The 27,800-nt window shown below is 36.8% G+C and overlaps 1 protein-coding gene across 1 annotated transcript in view; it reads left to right on the top strand.

Moving 5' to 3' along the window:
- Nucleotides 1-27,800, top strand: part of ADGRG6 (adhesion G protein-coupled receptor G6) — a 260,695-nt gene that overhangs the window by 18,658 nt on the left and 214,237 nt on the right. The window contains exon 3 of the mRNA XM_053711820.1: nt 1,417-1,517. Coding sequence (XP_053567795.1) covers nt 1,417-1,517 — 101 coding nt within the window. The remainder of the gene's footprint in view (nt 1-1,416; nt 1,518-27,800) is intronic.

Raw genomic sequence — 27,800 nt, 5'->3', positions numbered from 1 at the left:
CCCCTGTCCACCGCAGCTTGATAAATCTACCTCTAACAGAAACTAATGTTTATTTTTAGTAATGGTAAATCCTAGCGTTTGTTATACTCTTGTATTAACCATCACTTTTAGCATTCATAAGAAAGAAATGTATTTAAACCCACTAAATCAATAAGATTGAACAAAAAAAAGTCTGTTTGTATGGGATAGAAGCTCACTGGCTGATAATGACAAACCTCATTGTTCTGTTGGTGAAAAGTAACATTCCCCACATACATAAAATCACACCAGAAATCTCTGTTAAAAATAATAATAATACAAATCTATAAGATATTATGAAACTTCCTCTTTAAAAAAAACACAAAAGAAAAAAAATAATGTGCTTTTAAGTAACAAATGCTTTTTCTCTAACGTCAGTCAGATATGTTGGCGTGTCTAATTAGTGTTTTAATGTTTAACAGCTTCACATTTTTAGTAGGATTTGGTACGCAACACAGACATCGTGTTAAGCAATATAAACAGGACCAATAAAATCACCAAACAGCAGCCATCAGATTTATCACTCCATAAATGCTTCATTAAAGGGACAGTATACACTCATTTTCATAATACTGCATGTAATAGACACTACTATAAATAATAAGATGCACAGATACTGATATAAAAATCCAGTATAAAACTGTTTAAAAACTTACTTAGAAGCTGTCAGTTTGGCTCTGTTGAAAAGGTAGCTGGAAAGCCCACTACAAGTGGCAAATAAGACACTCCCCCCTCCCCCTTCTTTTACATATGAAAAGACCCTTTACAGAAACAGGAGCAAGCTGGAGAAGGTAGCTGACAGTATTCACATAAAGCTTTGGGGCTTGGTTAGGAGTCTGAAAATCAGAGCAATGTTATTTAAAAATAAGCAAAACTATACAGTTATTTTTTAAAAAAAAGTTTATGGGCTATATAAATAGATCATCTACAAAACATTTATGCAAAGAAAAAATGAGTGCATAATGTCCCTTTAAAGGACCAGTCAACACATTAGATTTGCATAATCAACAAATGCAAGATAACAAGACAATGCAATAGCACTTAGTCTGAACTTCATATGAGTAGTAGATTTTTTTTTATAACAAATTTCAAAGTTATGCATATTTCCACTCCATTTGTACCATGTGATAGCAATCAGCCAATCACAAATGCATATACGTATAGTCTGTGAATTCTTGCACATGCTCAGTAGGATCTGGTGACTCAAAAATTGTAAATATAAAATACTGTGCACATTTTTTTTAATTGAAGTAAATTGGAAAGTTGTTTAAAATGACATGCTGTATCTGAATCATGAAAATTTAATTTAACCTGAGTGTCCCTTTAATTAGAGATGATCAAATCCTTGAGGTAGAAAAGTTATTCAAATTAAAAATTCTAATTTTTTCCTCCCCTCAGGATGCCCAAATTAAGCGGAATATGGTGTATCCACTGGAAATGGAAGATGCAACCAATTCTATGCTTTATTGCCGTGTTCATCGCATGTTTTCAGCATTCTGGTAAGTAGATGTTTCATATGTAATGTGTCTGTGTTTTCAAAAAATGTTTTATTGAAATTTCATTGTATTCAGCCCTTTGGTCATATGAGCAATACCTTAAAACAGGAAGTTCTTTAAAAGAATTCCCTTCACACCCCAGTGAGATGCAAGCTTGCTGACTGACTTCTGGTTTAGGCGCTATTAAAAAAATATGTTTGCCAGTGGAAACTATGCATGTCTGATGGAAAAGAAATACATATTTTCATTTGTGTTTTAAGAGTCAGTGAATACATGAAGGATTAATTACACATTAAAAACTTTAAGGGACCAAAAAATAAATAAAAGAGTGATAAGAAAAACGCTTGAATGTGCTAGACTGTTCAATTATTACACTAATGCTTGCAGAGAACTATGTGATTAGGCCCCACCAGAGGTTACATGTACAGTTAAAGGGACATGAAACCCCAACATTTTCTTTCATGATTCAGATAGAGAATACAATTTTAAACAACTTTCCAATTTACTTCTATTATTTAATTTGCTTCCTTCTCTTGTTATCATTTGCTGAAAGGTTTATCTAGACAAGTTCATGAGCAGCAGAGAAACTAGGTTCTAGGTGTTGATTGGTGGCTGCATATATATATTCGTATCCCTTTAAGTAAAAAGGTAGATGAGCTATGTATACAGGAAAGGTTCAGAAGAAATCATGCTCCCAGTGTGGGGTTGAACAGAACGATACTAAAATATTTGTTTTCAATTGTTATCTCAGGCAGTGAGAAGATAAGGAAGTTTTTGTGTTTATTTAGAGCAATACAAAAATTACATCTGTTTTAACTGAAAGCTCAGCCCATGTTAATGGGTTTTGGTTTAAAATAGCAAAACATCTATTTTATATACAAAAATAAATCTAAATGAGCAACTTTCCATATATTTTACACTGTTAAGCTGGTATAGCAAGTCATTTGAGAAGTTGAATTATGCTTTTTCAACTACCCCCACATATTCTGGAGAGTAGTCAATGAAATGCAGACCCACTTAAATGCAGTGCAGCCATGCACTAGTGGGAGCTAGCTGAGTATATCTGGTGAGCCAATGGCCAGAGGCATACACGTGTAGCCATTAATCACCACCTAGCTTCCAGCAGTGCACACTGCTACTTCTAAGCCTACCTAGGTATGCTTTTTAATAAAGAATACCAAAAGAACAAAACTGAAAAGTCCATTAAAATTACATGTTCTGTACCATATAAGTTTAATTTTGACGTTCATTTTCCTTTTAGCTATGACATTGCAAAAATGAAAAGCTATATATTCTATTAGAATTTATAGATTGTTAATTATGTTTAATCTTCATTTAATGTCCAATACACTAGTAGCAATGTGGTGAAAAAGAATATTTTAAATAACAATAATTTCTCATTTTGACAACAAAATACCAGAAATGACATCAAATTAAAAGCTGTTTTCATACGGCTAGATTTAGAGTTTTGTCGGTAACGACCCGCGTAGCTAACGCTGGCTTTTTTCTGGCCGCTCCTTTAAAATAACTCTGGTATTGAGAGTCCATATAATGTCAGCGTTAGGCTCCAAAAAAGGAGCGTAGAGCATATTTAACGCAGCTTCAACTCTCGATACCAGAGTTGCTTACGGACGCGGCCAGCCTCAAAAACGTGCTCGTGCACGATTCCCCCATAGGAAACAATGGGGCTGTTTGAGCTGAAAAAAAACCTAACACCTGCAAAAAATCCGCGTTCAGCTCCTAACGCAGCCCCATTGTTTGCTATGGGGAAACACTTCCTACGTCTGCACCTAACACTCTAACATGTACCCCGAGTCTAAACACCCCTAACCTTACACTTATTAACCCCTATTCTGCCGCCCCCGCTATCGCTGACCCCTGTATATTATTTTTAACCCCTAATCTGCCGCTCCGTAAACCGCCGCTACTTACATTATCTCTATGTACCCCTAATCTGCTGCCCCTAACACCGCCGACCCCTATATTATATTTATTAACCCCTAATCTGCCCCCCACAACGTCGCCTCCACCTGCCTACACTTATTAACCCCTAATCTGCCAACCGGACCTGAGCGCTACTATAATAAAGTTATTAACCCCTAATCCGCCTCACTAACCCTATAATAAATAGTATTAACCCCTAATCTGCCCTCCCTAACATCGCCGACACCTAACTTCAATTATTAACCCCTAATCTGCCGACTGGAGCTCACCGCTATTCTAATAAATGTATTAACCCCTAAAGCTAAGTCTAACCCTAACACTAACACCCCCCTAAATTAAATATAATTTTAATCTAACGAAATTAATTATCTCTTATTAAAGAAATTATTCCTATTTAAAGCTAAATACTTACCTGTAAAATAAATCCTAATATAGCTACACTATAAATTATAATTATATTATAGCTATTTTAGGATTAATATTTATTTTACAGGCAACTTTGTATTTATTTTAACCAGGTACAATAGCTATTAAATAGCTAATAACTATTTAATAGTTACCTAGTTAAAATAATAACAAAATTACCTGTAAAATAAATCCTAACCTAAGTTACAATTAAACCTAACACTACACTATCATTAAATTAATTAAATACAATATCTACAAATAACTACAATGAAATAAACTAACTAAAGTACAAAAAATAAAAAAGAACTAAGTTACAAAAAATAATAAAATATTTACAAACATAAGGAAAATCTTACAACAATTTTAAACTAATTACACCTACTCTAAGCCCCCTAATAAAATAACAAAGCCCCCCAAAATAAAAAATGCCCTACCCTATTCTAAATTACTAAAGTTCAAAGCTCTTTTACCTTACCAGCCCTGAACAGGGCCCTTTGCGGGGCATGCCCCAAAGAATTCAGCTCTTTTGCCTGTAAAAAAAAACGTACAATACCCCCCCCAACATTACAACCCACCACCCACATACCCCTAATCTAACCCAAACCCCCCTTAAATAAACCTAACACTAAGCCCCTGAAGATCATCCTACCTTGTCTTCACCATACCAGGTTCACCGATCGGTCCTGGCTCCAAAATCTTCATCCAACCCAAGCGGGGGCTGGCGATCCATCATCCGGCGGCTGAAGAAGTCCAGAAGAGGCTCCAAAGTCTTCATCCTATCCGGGAAGAAGAGTAGATCCGGACTGGCAACCATCATCTTCCAAGCGGCATCTTCTATCTTCATCCGATGAGGACCAGGCTCCATCCTGAAGACCTCCACCGCGGACCCATCTTCATCCGGCGATGTCCAACTGAAGAATGACGGTTCCTTTAAGGGACGTCATCCAAGATGGCGTCCCTCGAATTCCGATTGGCTGATAGGATTCTATCAGCCAATCGGAATTAAGGTAGGAATATTCTGATTGGCTGATGGAATCAGCCAATCAGAATCTAGTTCAATCCGATTGGCTGATCCAATCAGCCAATCAGATTGAGCTCGCATTCTATTGGCTGATCGGAACAGCCAATAGAATGCAAGCTCAATCTGATTGGATCAGCCAATCAGATTCAACTTGATTCTGATTGGCTAATTCCATCAGCCAATCAGAATATTCCTACCTTAATTCCAATTGGCTGATAGAATCCTATCAGCCAATCGGAATTCGAGGGACGCCATCTTGGATGACGTCCCTTAAAGGAACCGTCATTCTTCAGTTGGACGTCGCCGGATGAAGATGGGTCCGCGGTGGAGGTCCTCATCGGATGAAGATAAAAGATGCCGCTTGGAAGATGATGGTTGCCGGTCCGGATCTACTCTTCTTCCCGGATAGGGTAGGTGTAATTAGTTTAAAATTGTTGTAAGATTTTCCTTATGTTTGTAAATATTTTATTATTTTTTGTAACTTAGTTCTTTTTTATTTTTTGTACTTTAGTTAGTTTATTTCATTGTAGTTATTTGTAGATATTGTATTTAATTAATTTAATGATAGTGTAGTGTTAGGTTTAATTGTAACTTAGGTTAGGATTTATTTTACAGGTCATTTTGTAATTATTTTAACTATTTTAGCTATTAAATAGTTCTTAACTATTTAATAGCTATTGTACCTGGTTAAAATAAATACAAAGTTACCTGTAAAATAAATATTAATCCTAAAATAGCTATAATATAATTATAATTTATATTGTAGCTATATTAGGATTTATTTTACAGGTAAGTATTTAGCTTTAAATAGGAATAATTTATTTAATAAGAGTTAATTTATTTCGTTAGATTTAAATTATATTTAAGTTAGGGGGGTGTTAGTGTTAGGGTTAGACTTAGCTTTAGGGGTTAATACATTTATTAGAATAGCGGTGAGCTCCAGTCGGCAGATTAGGGGTTAATGTTTGAAGTTAGGTGTCGGCGATGTTAGGGAGGGCAGATTAGGGGTTAATACTATTTATTATAGGGCTAGTGAGGGGGATTAGGGGTTAATAACTTTATTATGATAGCGGTGCGGTCCGCTCGGCAGATTAGGGGTTAATAAGTGTAGGCGACGTTGTGGGGGGAAGATTAGGGGTTAATAAATATAATATAGGGGTCGGCGGTGTTAGGGGCAGCAGATTAGGGGTACATAGCTATAATGTAGGTGGCGGCTCTTTGCGGTCGGCAGATTAGGGGTTAATTATTGTAGGTAGCTGGCTGCGACGTTGTGGGGGGCAGGTTAGGGGTTAATAAATATAATATAGGGGTCGGCGGTATTAGGGGCAGCAGATTAGGGGTACATAAGGATAACGTAGGTGGCGGCGATGTGGGGGGGACCTCGTTTTAGGGCTACATAGGTAGTTTATGGGTGTTAGTGTACTTTAGAGTACAGTAGTTAAGAGCTTTATGAACCGGCGTTAGCCCAGAAAGCTCTTAACTACTGACTTTTTTCTGCGGCTGGAGTTTTGTCGTTAGAATTCTAACGCTCACTTCAGACACGACTCTAAATACCGGAGTTAGAAAAATCCCATTGAAAAGATAGGATACGCAATTGACGTAAGGGGATCTGCGGTATGGAAAAGTTGCGGCTGAAAAGTGAGCGTTAGACCCTTTTTTGAGTGACTCCAAATACCGGAGGTAGCCTAAAACCAGCGTTAGGAGCCTCTAACGCTGGTTTTCACGGCTACCGCCAAACTCCAAATCTAGGCCATAGTTCCTTTAGTAATGTTTTTCCTCTTAATTTCTAATACCACACAAAAGTCTTGTTTTTGAAGCAGGAAAATGTGAATTCTTCCTAGACTTAAAGTCATTACTGAAAGTTTTTTTTTTGTAAGATTTCCCATGTAAGACCTTCAAAAGAAAAATACGACTTGAGAATACAACAGTAAGGGGAGGAAATCCTGATTCCGATAGTTTACATTTTATCTTAGAAAGACTTCCAGATCCCAAGAGTTCTTTCACCTTAGATAAAACATTTCTGAGCTTAGCTGCATATTTGCTGTATGTATTGTATATTTGGACTGCTAGACATTTGACAGTTTTGGCTTTTGTTTAAGCGGGGCGTGTATGAGTTTTCACATTGAAAGGGTGAGAAAAATATTATATGCATATGTGTAATGTTGGAATGGCTGTAGATAGTAAAGCCCAGGGTATTTAGCTACTAGGAAGATTATGATGAACAGGAAGAGATGGCATCTTGCTCCTCAAAATATGCCACAGGCTATAAAGGTGCGTGCAGACACACTGTTATACTCTACTGTTCTAAACTATAGACAAAAATGCACTACACCTCTAGCATTCTACAAGGTAATATTATATTCCTCAGCTATAGTTGTGCAAATATCTTTTTACTCTATTCACATCATGTATCAGAGGAACATCATGAGCAAAAATTCCAAAAATGTTCTGTCATGTATATTACAATGCAGAATTTACAAATATTAAATGGGTATATATATATATATATATATATATATATATATATATATATATATATATATATATATATATATATATATATATATATATATATATTAAAATGATGTTAATGCACCTTTAAAAGTGAACTTTTAAGAGTCTGGTTATTATGTGTCGTACCATAGAACCTATTGATTACTGTCAAATTTTAGAACTGATGGAAGAAAAAAAAAAAAGTCCATTAAGTTTCCATTAAAGGGACAGTCGGCACCATAATTTTTGTTGTTTAAAAAGAAAGATAATCCCTTTATTACCCATTCCCCAGTTTTGCATAACCAACACAGTTATATAAATACACTTTTTACCTCTGTGATTACCTTGTATCTAAGCCTCTGCAGACTGCCCCCTTATTTCAGTTCTTTTGACAGACTTGCTTTTTAGCCAATCAGTGCTCACTCCTAGGTCACTTCACACGCATGAGCTCAATGTTATCTATATGAAACACATGAACTAATGCCCTCTAGTGGTAAAAATGCATTCAGATTAGAGGCAGTCTTCAAGGTCTAAGAAATTAGCATATGAACCTCCTAGAATTAGATTTCAACTAAGAATACCAAGAGAACAAAGCACAATTGGTGATAAAAGTAAATAGGAAAGTTGTTTAAAATTACATTCCCTATTTAAATCATGAAAGTTTTTTTTGGACTTGACTTTCCCTTTAAGTGTACTCCCCTTTAACCCCATTGTTCCAAGAGGTAACTTTAGTAGTACTAGTTCTATTAATAGGTAAGTGGGTGGAACAGCACCTTTCGTGGGATTGTGTGGTGAGTCCAGGGCTAGTCTTGTAATTATTTCAATGTTTATTCTAACTTCCTTATAAGAGAGACCTGCTGTACGAAGTATAAAGTACATGGCTGTAAATGTCTTGATTTAAATAGGAAATACACTAACCACAAAATACATCTGTTACTCGAAATTCTCTTTCATCATGGGTTGATGTCATGTCATGTATTAATGTCTGAATCTAATTTAATTTACTTTGGGCGCCATCATTAAATATTTTTAGGATGCATTTACAAGTACATGTCCTATATAAAAATAATACATAAAAACCAAATCAAATGCATATATTACATGCTCTCATTCTTTTTACATAACTGATCCTACATTACTGTGTTTATCCCAAGCAAAGTGTTAAAGACAAAGGTAAAGTCTTGTTTGGGAGCTGCAAGCCTTGCCGAGCAGGACACGGCTGATCACCCAATGAAGTGCAGCAGTCAAGTCACAAGTCCCTGCCAATCAAAGTCTATGCTTGCAAGGCTTTGGGAGGGGTTAAACACATGGTTAAAGGGACACTAAACCCAGATTTTTTCTTTCATAATTCAGATAGAGCATGCAATTTTAAGCAACCTTCTAATTTACTCATATTATTAATTATTCTTCGTTCTCTTTCTATCTTTATTTGAAAAAGAAGGCATCTAAGCTAAGGAGCCAGCCAATTTTTGGTTCAGACCAATGGACAGCACTTGTTTATTGGTGCTGTTCAATAAGCAAGGACAACCCAGGTTGTGAACCAACAATGGGCCAGCTTCTAAACTTACATTCTTGCTTTTCAAATAAAGATAGAAAAAGAATGAAGAAAAATTGATAAAAGGAGTAAATAAGAAAGTTGCTTAAAATTGCATGCTCTATCTGAATCATGTAAGAAAAAAATTGGGTTCAGTGTCCCTTTAACTATGCTCAGTAATACAAACTAATTACTTGCTCTCACAAATTAGACCATGTGATTTGTGCAGGAAATATGCGTCTTTTGAATTTTCACTCCTCCACATTGTTACCAGAAATTTACTTAGCTTCAGTAAAAATTAAAAAGGCCTGGAAGTCATAAAGAAAAATTTACAATTCAGTCAGAGAGTACAAAAAAAAAAGAAAAAAAAAAAGTTCAAACTTCTGTTATCAAATTTAACTGCTTTCTCTTGATATTCTTTGTTGAATCTTAGTGCATTTCCGTGGGAGTATACTGAGGTAAGCTCAGGAGAGTGTGTGACTTCAGAACAACATGAGCTCAAGAAACAGGCATGCTCCTGAGCCTATGCTTTAATGTATATATATATATATATATATATATATATATATATATATATATATATATATATACACACACACAATACAACACACATAAAGTCCAGTACTCACTCACAAGCTCTCAGCTAGGATTAAAAGGCAAAACTGGAAGATTTAGTTACCGCATTTAGCCGAATTGACAAGCCCAGGTACCACGTCAAGGTCTCTTCCACATACCTGAGTCCCTAATACAGCCACACAGCTGCAGCCATGCACACAAATGCGAGCTAATAATCAAACAAACTGGGAACAGGTCAGGGTTTGCAGACTTATGTAATCACCCTGGGCATAAGCAAAATCAGGAGAAAGGAATGCACATCCAGACTGGACCGGGTACACATCCCATGACTCATAAACAGGCCCAGCTTTGGTTGCTATCACACTCACATAAAGCTCCACTATCTACAGAGTCACAGGCAGTTAACCCCGGGCCTGCCAGGGTGCAAGTCCTTTAGGGAGAATTACAAAAACAGACAATACAATACACATAAAGTCCAGTACTCACTCACAAGCTCTCAGCTAGGATTAAAAAGCAAAACCAGAAGACTTAGTTACCGCATTTGGCCAAATGGGACAAGCTCAGGCACCACGTCATATATATATTTATTACAAAATAATACAACATTCAAGGTCAAACTGCTTTATCTATTGAAGGGACAGTGTACACCCCTTTAATGTGTTCCCAATGATCCTTCACCTTTATTTCCTCATTTGAAATAGCTGATTTTGCCTAGTGTACCCCTCCTATACTTAACACTTCTGAAGTTAAGTTCTGGTTACAAAAAACAAAAACCCCCAAGAAGGTTTAGACAAAATAATGCTCCCAGTAGGGGGCTGTGAAGAGAGGAACTAAAATGTTCATTGTTCTCTCTAAGGACTCGATTCTAAAAAGATCCCTTGCCTATAAGAATGCTCACCAGCCCTTCTATTTGAATGGTGGAATTATATAAAGCCACGTTTTAACCTGAAAACAGGGTGTCTCACTAGGGGGCGTATACTGTATTTTCATATGGGATGGAGATGTTTACATTAGAAAAGTGCAGAACAAAATGCGTAATTTTAAAACCTTACACAATGAATAATTGAACCAATCACACAAAAATGGGCTGGGGAAATTTTTTGTAACAAAATTGTTCACCAACAATCGTATTTTAACAAAAATGTAAAATTTGTATGTAAATTACACAGGAATAAATCATATTAACTATGCACAGCGTAAATCGTAATGCAAGTACACTGGATGTATAAACAAAACCCATTAGGGGACCGCTGTGTGTTAACACAGTATTTGACGCAAAAAGCCTGAGATTTTGCATATCTAATTTGCAAATCTTACCCAGAATCCTCTCGTACCTTGGTAATAATGTATATGGAGTTTTACTGGGTAAAGGCAAGCAGGGATACTTGTCTAGATGTGCTAATTGCTTATGCAATAATTTCTATTAATTTACTTAAAAGTACAAAATACAAAGCGTAATTGTTGTTTTTTTGTAAAATGGGCTGACCATGGACGTTCCATGAAATTTTCTCCCAATTTAAAAAGTTTCAAGTTTTTACCAAAATACTTAAAACACTAATTACTCTGAAAGGAAACCCTATGCATAAGAAAATTACAGCGAATTTAAGGGACAATGCACTAAAAAAAGCATAATTTGATTTCTATTAATTACAATATTCATGTTTTAAAAGAAGCCGGTTACCACCTCTGTACTTTCGCTCCATTGCAAAAATATAGCAAAAGTACTAGCATCGAATTCTCATTATTTGTATGGGAGACATCTTGCAACTCTCAGGGAAATTTTTTATAGAATTCCATGACAGCTCCCCCTGCAAGTGTTGGAGTGGAAAACCATGTCTTGACCGGCAGATTTTTTAGAATCGGGGCCTAAGTACTGGCCATTGAGTAAACAGTAATAAAGAAAATAAAGAAAACTTTGTGTAAATAATTAGACAGAGAACATAATGGGGTATTCTCTTCCTACAAGATCAGCCCACTGTGGGCTAGATTATGAGTGGAGCGCAAATTAGCTCTCCCACGTAACTCCACTAGAAGTAAGCTTTTTGCGCACGCCAGGTAGCACGTGTATTATAAGTTAAAAGTAAAAAGTTGAACTTGGAAAATTGCAGCCAGATTAACATATTCGCCCATAGAAATATATACCCACATTTACATACTGAGACATGCATATGTATGTATCTCTATGTTAAAGCACTTTGCATGTCTTCTTTTTTCTTCTAAAACCTGAGACCTCATATCTTTAAACCCTTATAAGTTTTTTTTGTTTTTTTTTTATTTATAAGACAGTGCTATTTTGAGTGTAAATGTACTTTTAAATGTGTTTTTGATGTTTTTTGACTTGCGTAACAGTTGTCCAGAGGTCGCTAAATTCAATTGTGTTCATACGAATGCGTTTACTTTCAACCTGTAATACGCGCACTGCTTCCAAAGCGTGCAAACTCCTTATTGCTTGCTGATAATCTAGCCTGTGTTGTGACTTCAGTTAGCTGAAACATCTATTTCATATACAAAAATATAAATAAAGGAGCACATCCCCATATATTTTAAACTGTGCATCTGGTATAACAAGTAATTGGAAACACATTAAGGAGAAACCGATTTTACAATATACCGTCCCTTTAAAGGGACAGTCTACAATAAAAATGTTATTGTTTTAAAAGATACATAATCCCATTATTACCCATTCCTTAGCATAACTAACACAGTTATGTTAATATATTATTTACCTCTGTGATTACCTTGTATCTAAGAACCTTCTGACAGCCCCCTGATCACATGACTGTGACTATATCAAATCTTTTGAGTTGCATTTAGTATTGTGTTGCGCTAGATCTTAAATAACTTCCCGGGCGTTAACACAGTGTTATCTATATGGCCCACATGAAGTTATCAGTCTCTTGTTGTGAAAAGCTATTTAAAAGGCATGTGATAAGAGGCAGCCCTCAAGGGCTTAGAAATTAGCATATGAGCCTACCTAGGTTTAGTTTCAACTAAGAATACCAAAAGAACAAAGCAAATTTGATGATAAAAGTAAATTGTAAAGTTAATTAAAATTACAAGTCCTATCTGAATAATGAAAATGATTACACTGTCCCTTTAACCATTGTAAATTATCATTATTATCTATTCTATAAGACCAGTAGCACACGCATCCTCAAAGGAATGTTGGCTGCATGAGGCAGCCAGAAGAATGTTGGCTGTGTGCTTCGCTGCATCCTGGTGGATTCCCGAAAATGGCAGGGTGGTGAAATAATCCCCCCGCAATGGCAGGGTGGATTCTTTCACCAACCTGCCATTTTCAGAATCCACCTGGATGCAGCGTAAAGTGGATACTTTCACCACCCTGCCATTTTCGGAATCCACCTGGATGCAGCATAGGCAAACAAAGTGGCATTAAGAAAAAAAGAATAACCACCGCACAAAGTATTAACAAAAAACCTAACCCTTAATCCGCCAAACCCCACAACGCCAACTAAATAAATTACAAAATTAACCTCTAAACCGCCAAACCCTACAACGCCAACTACCTAATTATACTATTAACCCCTAAACCGCCAAACCCCCATATCGCAATAAACCTAATTAACCTATTAACCCATAAACCGCTAACCCACCTAATTAACCTATTACCACTAATCCACCAAACCCCAACATCGCAATAAACCTAATTAACCTATTAACTCCTAAACCGCCAACCCCCACAACACAAATAACTAATTACTAAGCCCCCTAACCTAACACCTCCTAAATTAACTCCAATTACATAAACTAAGTTACAATTAAAATAAAACCTAACATTAAATTACAAAAAATTAATCTAAAATTACAAAAAATAAAAAAGTCTAAAATTACAGAAAAAAATAAACAAAATTATCAAAAATAAAAAAACATTAAACCTAATCCCTATGAAAATAAAAAAGCCCCCCCAAAAAATAAAAACATCCCCTAATATAAACTACCAATAGCCCTTGAAAGGGCCTTTTGTAGGGCATTACCCTAAGTTAAACAGCTCTTTTACATTTAAAAATACTAAGTCCCCCCTAACAGTAAACCCCCCTCCCACCAAACCCCCCAAAATAGAAAACTAACACTAAAAAAACCTAAACTACCCATTGCCCCTAAAGGGGCATTTGTATGGGCATTGCCCTTAAAAGGGCATTCAGCTCTTTTACTGTCCTTAAAAGGGCATTCAGCTTTTTTACAAGCTCATTAAATCCCTAATCTTAAAAATAAAAAAACCCCAAGACTAAGCCCTAAATAGGTACACACTGTTCCTGAAGTCCGGTGGAGAAGGTCTTCTTCCAGGTGGCTCCATCATCTTCTGTCTCCGTAGCGAAGGTGGTGCGGAGCAGAGGTGCGAAGCTGGCTTCCCCGATGCGTGGACCCAGAGGGTCTCAGCGGCGGTCTTCAGCGGCGGCGGTCCAAAATGGCGTGGAGGCTCCTCTTAATGTGATTGTCCGTCGCACACTGAAGATTGAGTGCAAGGTACCCCATATTTATTGGGGTACCTTGCAATCCTATTGGCTGAAATTTTTAAATCAGTCAATAGGATGAGAGCTACTGAAATCTTATTGGCTGATTTGAACATCCAATAGGATTTCAGTAGCTTTAATCCTATTGGCTGATTTCAAAATTTCAGCCAATAGGAATGCAAGGTACCCCAAATTGAATGCCGTACCTTGCATTAAATTATTACTGTATGCCGGAGATCGGATGAAGAGGAGCCTCCACGCCGCTGAGGATCGGCACTGCTGAAGACCGCCGCTCTGGATCCGCTGCACAGGATCTGTGCATCGGGGGAGACCGCTCTGCACCTCCGCTCTGTGATGCCTTCACTCCGGATGAAGATAGTAGAGCCGCCTGGAAGAAGACCTTCTCCACCGGACTTCAGGAACGGCGAGTACCAATTTGGGGCTTAGTCTTAGACATTTATTTTTTATTTTTTGGGGTGGCCTTTTAAGGGCAGTAAAAGAGCTGAATGCCCTTTTAATGGCAATGCCCATACAAATGTGCCTTTAGGGGCAATGGGTAGTTTATGTTTTTTTAGTGTTGGTTTTTTTTATTTTGGGGGGTTTGGTGGGTGGGTGGTTTGACGTGACTTAGTATTTTTTAAATGTAAAAGAGCTGTTTAACATAGTACAATGCCTTACAAAAGGCCCTTTTAAGAGCTATTGGTAGTTTAGTATTAGATTGGGGGCGGGTTATTTTGGGGGGTATTTTTTATTTTTATAGGGGTATTAGTTTAGGTTTAATTTTTTTATTTTGGATAGCTTTGTTTTTTTATTTTTTGTAACATTAGCTTGGGGGGTTTGTATTTTTTAAACATAGACTTCCCTCTGGGCAGGCTTATCGCCTAGTTATTATTATAATTGCACAAAAAAGAAGGATGAGATATTTCTTTTCCTCAAAAATTCTAAACAATTAATAAGAAACATAGTATATCGTTTTGTACACCTTTAATAATGAGAACTCATAAAACAATGATAACTTTTTAAAATGTAATCAATGTTCATCTCTGTAAAAAAAAAAAAAAAAAAAACCTATAAAGTTTTTTTGGGAGTTACATTTCTTTGTATCTGTCATAGTCACATGGTATGACTCCATGCTGGCTAAATATTCAGTAATATTTTACTTATGGACGATGAATCATTTTTTATTCACTTTGAACATTAGGTGGAGATAAATTACAAGAAGGAACCCTGTAGAACTTGTATCTTTCATTATCAAAGAAGAATGTTTTATTGTGTGCTGATTCCTGTCTGACTCATAAAGTAGAAAGAAAAAAATAAAACCCACAAACCATAAACCATTATATCAGTTCCTTTTTGTGCGATCGTCACCACTGTCATTATAATATTATCTATGTGACAGAAGAGTAAATAAATTACTACAGCAGGGCTTCACAAACCCTGGCTTCTGACTTTATTGATAATTCTCTATATATCTATACACAGATACTACTGTCTGGCTCCTAAATATTCTTGCTGGCTCCTAAATTTTAAATGGATTTGTCAAGCCCTGAAAAGTGTGTAGCATGTACTTTAGCCACTCTGGAGACCATGTTCTGAGTTAAAATGGCCCTCTAATACAAAAATTACTGACCCTGCCTTAAATTGACATAAAACAGTATGAACTAATATATGTTTTTAAATATATAATGCTGCCAAAGCTTACCTGAAAAACGGTTTCCGTTTTAACCCGCATTAACCCCTTTAACCTTTTGAGTGCTAAACATTTTCCCACCTGGGTGCTAAGCTGAATTTAGTTTTTTATGTTTTTACATAAAACATTTTTTATTTTTTTTACAGATCCCCAAGACTTATACCGTTGGAAAGGTTAGGCGATTCCCTTTCCAATGGTGGGTCTTGGGGGGGTCTGTAGCTGCTTAGATGCCTAAGCAGCATGCCCCCTTTCCCTATACTTTACATTGTCAATTTTAAATAAAGTTGCGCTGTGACATCATCACGTCATTGCGTGTGATGTCACCACGCAAAACGTGAAGCCCCGGCGGTAACTGTCAATATACAAGCCTGATCTCAGGGGTAGGAGTGGGTGGAAGCCTCCAGATCTCCCTCAAGGTGGGAGAGTGCTAGCAACTGCTCTGAGCCGTCGTTAGCACCTGAGTGAGATAATTTGTGATGGCTCAGAGCCGTCGTTAACACTCAAAATGTTAATTAAGGCAAAGTTTTGTTTGCAGCAAGCTCCCCCTGAACATTTCCATATATGGAAGGTGCTATCCAAGCCATAGCTTCAGTAGAATGCACTTGTGCATGTGCACGGTAGGGGGCATCATCACATGATACCTGACTAAAGCAGCACTTGGTATAATGCAGAAGATTTTGCAAAGCATGTGAGATATCCCCATGAAAACATGCAAGCCTCTTGGCAACAAACAATAGCAGTATCTTTGACCTCACCACGCAAAACGCGAAGCCCCGGCAGTAACTGTCACTATACAAGCCCGATCGCAGGGGTAGGAGTGGGTGGAAGCCTCCAGATCTCCCTCAAGGTGGGAGAGTGCTAGCAACTGCTCTGAGCCGTCGTTAGCACCTGAGTGAGACAATTTATGATTGGTCAGAGCCGTCGTTAGCACTCAAGAGGTTAATTTAGGCAAAGTTGTGTTTGCAGCAAGCTCCTCCTGGGCATTTCCATATATGGAAGGCAGGGCCGCCATCAGTGGGTACTACAGCAGAGTGCTAATTGAGCATGGGAAATGTTATTACAAGGAGTAAAGTATTAGCATTTGAGAGGATTTCTTAGTGTGCACTAAACCACTATGCGCAGTGTGAGACAGACTTGGCACTTTGTACAGTGTGTGCCTGAGTTAGACGGCAGATCACTTTCATTTGCAGAGGAGGTAGTACTTACTTAGCAAATGTTTTTTATTTCTTTGTGCAATTTTGGATTGTAACTTCAGTGTGGTAGTAGTTGTTTGGTGGGGCTAGGGGTCCATAAAAACACATTTTTTAGCAGCAGTGTATTTATGATTATTTGACAATGCTGTAGAAATTCTATATTTAAAACCATGCAGAAATGTTTTCTCCTCAATACACAAATGGTAGATGCCCTTTTGGCAGATATGCATTATATATATATATATATATATATATATATATATATATATATATATATATATATATATATATATATATATAAACATTCCAGTTTACTGCCCCTTTATGCAAGGACTTTCCAGATGCAAGGAGGCATTTTATCTAAGATTTTTACATCTGCATAAAATTTTATACTCCCAGACTAAGATTGCTCAGTGTTTGAAATGAGACAGGTTAACTTAAAACTGTTCAGTTTACACTACAGCTTAATTTTGAAATACATACCAACAAGCCTAAATCCTGCATTTAACCAGATCTAATGATATGAGTTACCACAGCTTATGGTCCCACCAAGACCATATAGAGTACAGCATTTTCAAAATCCATAAGTACAGCTGACAGCTGGGAAAATTTGTACACTATATTTGAAGTTGTGTCTTGGTTGGGGAAAATGGGGAAAAAACAAACAAACAAACATATGTCAACCATTTAAAGGTATTTTTCTTCATCTAGTCATCTACCCGGTTAATTAATGTACAATTTTGAATTCACAGAATTATTTTTGTTTGCACATTTACAAATATGATTCTTTAAAAAGTGATCTCTTAATTTCTAAACATTTTTTTATCATGCATGTCACACACTGTTGAGATAGGGGATGCAAGGTGCATGAATGTTTCCTCCTGTGAGTGTTTCTGTGGGTGTCTGTGTTTATGTATTTTGTGCTTTGGTTTGTGTCTCTATGAGTGTGTATGTATTTTTTATCTGTGGGTCTCTCTGTGAGGGTGGGTGTGTATGTCTTTGTGCATTTTCTGTAGATGTCTGTTAGGGTGCGTGCATATGTCTTTGAGCTTTTTCTGTGGGTGTCTCTGTGAGGGTGTGTGTATGTTTGTTTTTTGTGTATTTTCTCTGGATGCCTCTGTGAGGGTGGGTGTGTATGTCTGTGTTTTCTGTGGATGTCTCTGTGAGGGTGTGTGTGTGTGTGTGTGTGTGTGTGTGTGTGTATGTATGTATGTCTGTGTTTTCAGTGGATGTCTCTGTGAGGGTGTGTGTTTTATGTTGGTGTCTCTGTGAGGGTGTGTGTATGTCTGTGTGTTTTCTGTGGATGTCTCAGTGAGAGTGTGTGTATGTATGTCTTTCTGTGTTTTTTATGTGGTTGTCTCTCTGTGTGTGTATGTCTTTGTGTGTTTTCTGTGGGTGTCTGTGTGTGTGTGTGTGTGTGTGTCTCTTTGTGTGTTTTCTGAGGCTATCTCTGTTGGTGTTTCCTTGGGTGTATGTGCAAGTTTGAGTTTGTGTGTGTGGGTGTCCATTGTCTGTTCCTTTTTAGGACATTTTGACCTTACTACTAATTATTCACATCTTTCTACAGACTTTGAGACTAACAAGACCTTTCCGGAAGTAACCAATCCACCATTTAACCTTTAAATTATTGTTTAGGCAGTTCAGGGCCCTTCCTTTCAGCCACTGTATGCTGTTATCATAATTTAGTTGTCATCTTCCTTTACAAAAAGACAATCAGAACTCCATATTTTGTTTTCCTAAATCTCCTTTTTTTTTTTTTTTACAAAACTGTAGTTTACCTCATTACTTGTCAGGTCAATGTAAACAAGTGCTAAGTGTCTGTTTGGGTGTCTGTGTCTGAGTGTGTTTCTTTGTGTGTCTGCTAAAGTGTCTATATGTGAATCCTTATGTGTGAGTGTGTTTGTGTGTTTTAGTGTATGAGTGTGTCTGTGTGTGTGTGTTTCAGTGTATTTTACTACCTTTACAACATTTCCAAGTTTAAATAGACAATTAAGAATAAAGTGCATATACGTTTTAGTCACTTGGTCAAAAATTGCACATGTCAAAGGAGGGGGGCCCTGATCAATGGTTGAGTCAGGGGCCCCAAAATTTCTAGTGGCGGCCATAGCTTCAGTAGAATGCACTTGTGCATGTGCACGGTAGGGGGCATCATCACATGATACCTGACTAAAGCAGAACTTGGTATAATGCAGAAGATTTTGCAAAGCATGTGACATATTCTCATGAAAACATGCAAGCCTCTTGGCAACAAACAATAGCAGTACCTGCTGTCCCTCCTCAACCCTCTTGCATGCATACGTAATTATCCTCACATGCACACTATTTTACATGATACCAAAAGGTTTGGAGTAGGACACCGATAAGGAGGGTGGAGCATGCTACAACTGGCAACACTAACGTGTAAGTAATTTTGCAGATTTTTGGAAAAATGTATTAAAATACTTATCAGCTTTTTTCTTTACACGTTTTTTTCCAACACACTGTTTAACCTCAGTTGACCCTTCTATAATATGCACATAACTCAAAATGTTTTATGGCACTTTAATCCAGAAATGTATTAAATACTTACGAAAGTACCACTTGGGTGCCCTGTCCTGCAGCTCCCAAACAGAAGATAGCTGGGAACTCAACCAGGAGCAGCAGTTACCAGCCAATCACTGACTGTTTCCTGTTTTGGAGCTGCAGGACATTTGGCTTTTAAGAAGGAATTTAGCTGTGTCTTTAACCCCTTTGTATAGTTTGAAGGGACAGCCTTTTTAAATTTTTATATTGTTTTAAAAGGTAGATAACGCCTTTACTACACATTAACCAGCTTTGCAAAGCCAGCATTGTTATATCAATATACTTAATAACTTCCAAATCTCAAAATATCCGTCTGTTTCTAAGACCCTGCAGGCTGCCTTGTACCTCAGTGCATTTTATTAGCTTTTCACAGCCAGGCAGTGTTAGTTCATGTGTGCCATATAGATAACATTGTGCTCACTCCTGTGGAGTTATGCATGAACCAGCACTAATTGGCTCAACCACAAGTTTGCAAAAAGCACTGAGATAAGGTGGCAGTCTGCAGAGGCTTAGATACAAGGTAATCACAGATGTAAAAAGAATATTAATATAACCATGTTGGTTATGCAAAACTGGGGAATGGGTAATAAAGGTGTTATCTATCTTTTTAAACAATAAAAATTTTCAAGTAAGCTAAGATAATATTGCAAAAGTTTTTTTTTTTATCTCATAAGGGCAGTGTTACTAAAGAACAGAAAAATCTGATGACAACACATTTTACGAGATGAAAATAAAATAGTCATCATGCCCCATGCTTCCTGTGACATTTTCTATGCTCTAGTTACAGTTCTCTGAAAACAAGTTCTTCTTTTAATATTTCGATTTTTTTTAGTAACCTAAATGAAGTTCGACAAAAAAATAATAAAATAAATAATCAAACACATCTGGAATAAATACTGATGAATAATGCTAAACAATCTTACATTTAAAGGGACATTAAACACCTCTTCCTTTTGTGTAAAAGTTGTATTTTGCCCCACACTCCCTTCAAAGACCAAAAAACAACATGTGTAATCTAAGTTTTCAAGATGCTAACATTACCTAACCCATAGATCTCCCAACTATCGTTATTTTAGGTATAGACCCTAATTCTCAGCGCTTTCCTGTTATTCTTTGAGACACCCCAATCTTAAAGGGACAGTCTATTCCAGAATTTGTACTGCTTAAAAAGATTGATAATGGCTTTATTACATATTCCATGGTTTTGTTTAACCAACACTGTTATATTAATATACTTTTTACCTCTGTGAATACCTTGTGTCTAAGCCTCTGCAGACTACTCCCTTATTTCAGGTCTGTTGACAAACTTGCATTTTAGCCAATTAGTACTGACTCCTACGTAACTCTACACTGTGCTCATGCCTGTGATCTATATGGTACACATGAACTAACACCCTCTAGCTGTGAAAAACCATCAAAATGCACTGAGGTAAGAGGGCTTAGAAATTAGCATATGAGCCTACTTAGGTTTAGCTTTCATCAAAGAATAAAAAAAAAAAAAGGAAATTTGATGATAGCAGTAAAGTGGAAAGTAGTTATGAATCATAAGTATAATTTTGAATATACTGTCACTTTAACATTGTGGTAATCATCTTGTATAAATGCTACCACCATATTGTAAAGTCAAATCCATACACTTTCCTTAAACAGTGAGCTTTTTTCACAGGGGACCACAAAGAGGGACCAGATATGATGCAGGTTGAACTGCATCTCCACCAGACCCCTACTGATTGCAGGGCTAAATGGCCCCCTAGGAATGAGTTCCCAGTCTAATTTGAGATCCCTATAGTTACTTCCATGCTGACCAGATGAGTTCAACTAGGTCCCAGTAATGCATTGCTGCTCTAGGGCTGAGTTAGACTATATGTGTAAGACTTTTACAGAAGTTAAACACATATGCAAGCAACAGTTCAATTTCCTTTATACACTTGTATTTCCCTTTAAAGGGACAGTCTAATCCCAGTTTTGCATAATCAACACTGTTATATTAATACACTTTTTACCTCTGTTAGTAACTGGTGTCTAAGCCTTTTGCAGACTGCACCTTATCTCAGTTCTTTTGACAGATCTGCATTTTAGCCAATCAGTGCTGACTCTTAAACAGCTCCACAGGAGTGAGCACACTGTTATCTATATGACACACATGAATGTCTAACTTTCAAAAAATGCACTGAGATAAGAGGCAGTTTAAGGGCTTAGAAATTAGCATATGAGCCTACCTAGGTTTAGGCTTTCCACAAAGAATACCAAGAGGGCAAAGCAAATTTGATGATAAAGGTAAATTGGGAAGTTGTTTAAAATTACATGACTTATTTGAATCATGAAAGTTTAATTTTGGCTAGACTGTCCTTTAGTTAATTAAGCGAGTCTGTTCTTTTTTTTTAATTTTATTTTTTAAATGTAGGTTCAGTATCCAATAAAGTAATGTCTCTATTATGGCGATAACATATTTATTGCTCTTGTTTTCAATAGAGTTGTTTAATCACATAAGTAAATAATGTGGAAATACTAACACGACATTATGTTAACGGGAGACATAATGTCTGTTCCATCTGTAATTGCTCTAAGCAACATAACACCTTAATAACCAGGTTTAACTGTTGGTTCCAAGTTTGCTTATTCTAATAGCACTGCAAACGTAAGCACACATAGGTGGGAGTATACAAGTCTAATACCACCATTTTTATTGATGCATTTGTTATAGCATAAGAAGATGTTAATGTGCATTCAGTAAACTAATTGTGCAATTGTTCTGGATTGTGGAAATAATTATTAAGCAATAAATCAAGAATTAGGGGAAAATGTGAATTAGTGCTAATTTTTGTGACTCGGTTTTTAAATATTTTTAAAGGGATGTAAAAAACTGAAAATATTAATTTGTTTTTTGGTTAGAGACTTTTATTATTGCTGAAGTGAAAGGAAAATTAAACCCCAGGTTTTTTTTTATTAATTTTTTTGTGATTCAGAGAGAGCATACAATTTTTAAAAAGTTTGCAATTTACTCAAATTTGCTTTGTTTCCATGGTATTTTTATTATTGGAGATCCCTACGTACGTGTCTGGTTCCCTACGCGGCAGGAAATAGTGCTGACATCTAGGGATTTTGAAAATGGATAACTAGATTGCAAAACGGCTGCCATATAGTGCACGCTTCTGAGCTTACATCCGTGCTTTTCAACAAAAGATACCTAAAAAACAAAGAAATTTTGAAGATAGAAGTAAAAGGATAGGAAAGTCAAAATTAAACTTGCATGATTCAGATACAGCATGTAATTTTAAGACACTTCTAAATTCACTTCTATTTTCATATGTTCTTCGTTCTCTTGGTGCCCCTTCTTGAAAAAGAATACGCACATATCCTACAATAGTGGGAGCTAGTTGCTGATTGGTGCCCGCACACACATTTGCCTTTTGTGATTGGTTAACTAGAAATGTTCAGCTACCTGCCAGGGGCGCGATCCGATATCGATCGCAGTTTGCGGCGCAAGCGAGGGAACCGGCGTCGCCCGCAGTTTCAGCTCGCAACTCGAGCCATCCCATATAGGTCGCCATCAGATGCTAACGTGCCGTAAGTCTCACAAACCAGCGATGTCCAGAAATCTGCGTAAGTACAAATTTCTGGCGTCGCCAGTGACTTGCGGCACGTTAGAAACTGCCGGCGCCTATAAAACCTGACTAAAGTTTAAAACACCCGCACTGTCTAACACGCCTCCCTAACATAGCCCGCACTGTCTAACACGCCTCCCTAACATAGCCCGCACTGTCTAACACGCCTCCCTAACATAGCCCGCACTGTCTAACCCTCTATCCGCTATCCCCCCTCACTATCCTAACAATAAAAAAGCTATTAACCCCTAAACCGCCGCTCCCGTACCCCGCCGCCAGCTATATTATATCTATAACCCCCTAAAGTGAGCCCCTAACACCGCCGCCATCTATATTAAAATTATTAACCCCTAATGTAAGCCCCTTACACCGCCGCCATCTCTATTAAAATGATTAACCCCTAATTTAATCTACCTACCCCGCCGCCAGCTATATTATCTATATTAACCCTAAGTATATTATAGTTAATATAGGTATTACATTATATATATTAACTATATTAACCCTAATTATATTAGGGTTAATATAGTTAATATAGTTACTATAGTATTTATATTAACTATATTAACTCTATCTAACCCTAACTAAATTTATATTAAATTAATCTAATTCATTTATAAACTAAAATATTCCTATTTAAATCTAAATACTTACCTATAAAATAAACCCTAAGATAGCTACAATATAATTAATAATTACATTGTAGCTATGTTAGGGTTAATATTTATTTTACAGGTAAATTGTTAATTATTTTAACTAGGTATAATAGATATTAAATAGTTATTAACTATTTAATATCTACCTAGTTAAAATAATTACCCAATTACCTGTAAAATAAATCCTAACCTAAGTTACAAATACACCTACACTATCAATACATTTAATAAACTACAAACATCTATCTAAAAATACAATTAAATTAACTAAACTAAATTACAAAAAAAAACAAACACTAAATTACAAAAAATAAAAAAAAGATTACAAGATATTTAAGCTAATTACACCTATTCTAAGCCCCCTAATAAAATAATAAACCCCCAAAATAAAAAAAATTCCCTATCAGCCAATCGGAATTAAGTTAAAAAAATCTGATTGGCTGATTGAATCAGCCAATCAGATTCAAGTTCAATCCGATTGGCTGATCCAATCAGCCAATCAGATTGAGCTCGCATTCTATTGGCTGATCGGAACAGCCAATAGAATGCGAGCTCAATCTGATTGGCTGATTGGATCAGCCAATCGGATTGAACTTGAATCTGATTGGCTGATTCAATCAGCCAATCAGATTTTTTTAACTTAATTCTGATTGGCTGATAGAATCCTATCAGCCAATCGGAATTCGGCGGACGCCATCTTGGATGACGTCATTTAAAGGTACCTCATTCCAAGTTCAGCAGTCGGCCGGGATGGATGCTCCGCGGCGGCGGAGCGAAGAAAGAAGATTGAAGATGCCACCGGAAGAATGAAGACTTTGCTGCCGCTTGGAGGAAGACGTCACCGGAGGAAGAATTCTTCTTTGCCGCTTGGAGGATGACATCGCCGGAGGAAGAATTCTTCTTTGCCGCTTGGAGGAAGACATCGCCCGGATCGGATCAGGAGTTCGGCCCGGTGTGGTGAAGACAAGGTAGGGAGATCTTCAGGGGGGTAGTGTTAGGCTTTTTTAAGGGGGGTTTGGGTGGGTTTAGAATAGGGGTATGTGGGTGGTGGGTTGTAATGGGGGGGGGGTATTGTATTTGTTGTATGCAAAAGAGCTGAATTCTTTGGGGCATGCCCCACAAAAGGCCCTTTTAAGGGCTGGTAAGGTAAAGAGCTTTGAAATTTGTTGAATTTGTTGAATTTAGAATAGGGCAGGGAATTTTTTTTATTTTGGGGGTTTATTATTTTATTAGGGGGCTTAGAATAGGTGTAATTAGCTTAAAAATCTTGTAATCTTTTTTTTATTTTTTGTAATTTAGTGTTTGTTTTTTTTTGTAATTTAGTTTAGTTAATTTAATTGTATTTTTAGATAGATGTTTGTAGTTTATTAAATTTATTGATAGTGTAGGTGTATTTGTAACTTAGGTTAGGATTTATTTTACAGGTAATTGGGTAATTATTTTAACTAGGTAGATATTAAATAGTTAATAACTATTTAATATCTATTATACCTAGTTAAAATAATTAACAATTTACCTGTAAAATAAATATTAACCCTAACATAGCTACAATGTAATTATTAATTACATTGTAGCTATCTTAGGGTTTATTTTATAGGTAAGTATTTAGATTTAAATAGGAATATTTTAGTTTATAAATGAATTAGATTAATTTAATATAAATTTAGTTAGGGTTAGATAGAGTTAATATAGTTAATATAAATACTATAGTAACTATATTAACTATATTAACCCTAATATAATTAGGGTTAATATAGTTAATATATATAATGTAATACCTATATTAACTATAATATACTTAGGGTTAATATAGATAATATAGCTGGCGGCGGGGTAGGTAGATTAAATTAGGGGTTAATCATTTTAATAGAGATGGCGGCGGTGTAAGGGGCTTACATTAGGGGTTAATAATTTTTATATAGGTGGCGGCGGTGTAAGGGGTCAGATTAGGGGATAGATAAGGTAGATGGCGGCGGTTTTAGAGGCTCACAGTAGGGGGTTAGTTTATGTAGATGGCGGCGGGGTCCGGGGAGCGGCGGTTTAGGGGGTAATAACTTTATTAGGGATTTCGGGGGGGGGGGGGATCGCGGTTGACAGGGAGATAGACATTGCGCATGCGTTAGGTGTTAGGTTTATTTTCTAGTTAGTTTAGGGAGTTACGGGGCTCCAATAGTCAGCGTAAGGCTTCTTACGGCTGCTTTTTGTGGCGAGGTGAAAATGGAGTAAGTTTTCTCCATTTTCGCCACGTAAGTCCTTACGCTGCATATTGGATACCAAACTGCGCGGGTTTGGTATACCTGCCTATGGCCCAAAAAACTACGGGCGACGGCAGAAATATACGCGCGTAACTTCTAGGTTACGCCGTATATGTGATACCAAACCCGCGCAAATATTGGCGTCGCCGGCTTTTGCGGGCGACGATTTATATCGGATCGACCCCCAGATGTGATACCAAATCCGCGCAAATATTGGCGTCGCCGGCTTTTGCGGGCGACGATTTATATCGGATCGACCCCCAGGAGTGCAATGCTGTTCCTTCAGCAAAGGATAACAAGATAATGAAGCAAATTTTCTAACAGAAGTAAATAGGAAATTTGGTTAGAATTTTATGTTCTATCCAAATCATGAAATAAATTTTTAGGGTTTCCTGTCACTTAAATTAGAAAGTTGTTTAAAATTGTATGCTCTATCTGAATAATAAATAAATAAAAAAAATATAAAAAGACTTTTGGGTTTCATGTCCCTTTAAACACGTAGTTAAAAAATCAATGAAATGAGTACAGCACCAATTGAAAAGTTCACCACAGAATCAAGCGAAACAATAGGTTTTCTGCTCAACCCTCCTGACATCCAGCACAAAGAGTAAGAATGCAGCACTTCTGTAGATATTGCAAAATATTGTTCTTTATTGAGGTGAAATTAAAAAAAAGTGGTTTTGAGCATGATTAAGGGTCTGTTGTGACCCGAAACATCGCTGTTTTAAAAAAAAATTATCCTCAATAAAGAACAATGTTTTGCCATATCTACAGAAGTGCTGCATTCTAACATAGTTAATGTCAGCTCCATAGCAGCAATGCACTACTGGAAGCTAGCTGAACACATCCGGTGAGCCAATGACAAGAGGCATATGTATGTAGCCACAATTTACTAGCCAGTTCCCAGCAGTGAATTGCTGCTTCTGAGCCTACCTAGATATGCATTTCAACAAAAGACTATAAAGTACATTTTATAACAGAAGTATATTGAAAAGTCTCTTAAAATAATATGCTATATCTGCAGTTTAAGTCTGACTTTCACGTCCCTTTAAAATGTATTTAGAATATGAGAACATTTAAGTTCCTTGCTTCATTAGAATATGTAATTTTTTGGCACTGCTGACCCTATATAAATAGGTGTTAAACTCCCAACAAGCATTTCAGCTTCTGAGCAAAACACGGCCAGTGATTGGCAGACTGTGTGACGTCTGAAAAAGAAGGCATCTAAGCTAAGGAGCCAGCCAATTTTTGGTTCAGATCCATGGACAGCACTTGCTTATTGGTGGGTGAATTTATCCACCAATCAGCAAGAACAACCCAGGTTGTTCACCAAAAATGGGCCGGCATGTAAACTTACATTCTTGCTTTTCAAATAAAGATACCAAGATAATGAATAAAATGTGATAATAGGAGTAAATTAGAAAGTTGCATGCTCTATCTGAATCACAAAAGAAAAAAAAATTGGGTTCAGTATCCCTTTAACCTTTTTCTATGGCAGAATTTGCATTTCTCTGCCTCTAGAGCAGCATACTTTCATAATAATGTATGGCAGACAATCAGCTTACTATGTGTGTGTGCAAACACAGCTTGCACATGATTGGTTGCCGTAAACACAGGTGTATACTTTAAAATATTCTCCCTTTTAATGTGTTTCAAATTAGCCATTTTATCCCTAGAGCAGTGATTTTTAACCTTTTTTTTTTGCCGTGGCACACTTTTTTACATTAAAAAATCCTGTGGCACACCACCATCCCAAAATTTTTAAAAAATCACACATTTTAGCCTAATACAGCATATATATATACACATACACACAAACACATACATACTGTATTTATTGTGCTGTTATGCCATGCCTCCTACAAACAACCCCTGCA

This window comes from Bombina bombina, chromosome 4, assembly GCF_027579735.1.
Source record: "Bombina bombina isolate aBomBom1 chromosome 4, aBomBom1.pri, whole genome shotgun sequence".
Classification (NCBI taxonomy): domain Eukaryota; kingdom Metazoa; phylum Chordata; class Amphibia; order Anura; family Bombinatoridae; genus Bombina; species Bombina bombina.
Note: the sequence above shows the minus strand (reverse complement) of the source record. Positions and strands in the feature narration are given on the sequence as shown.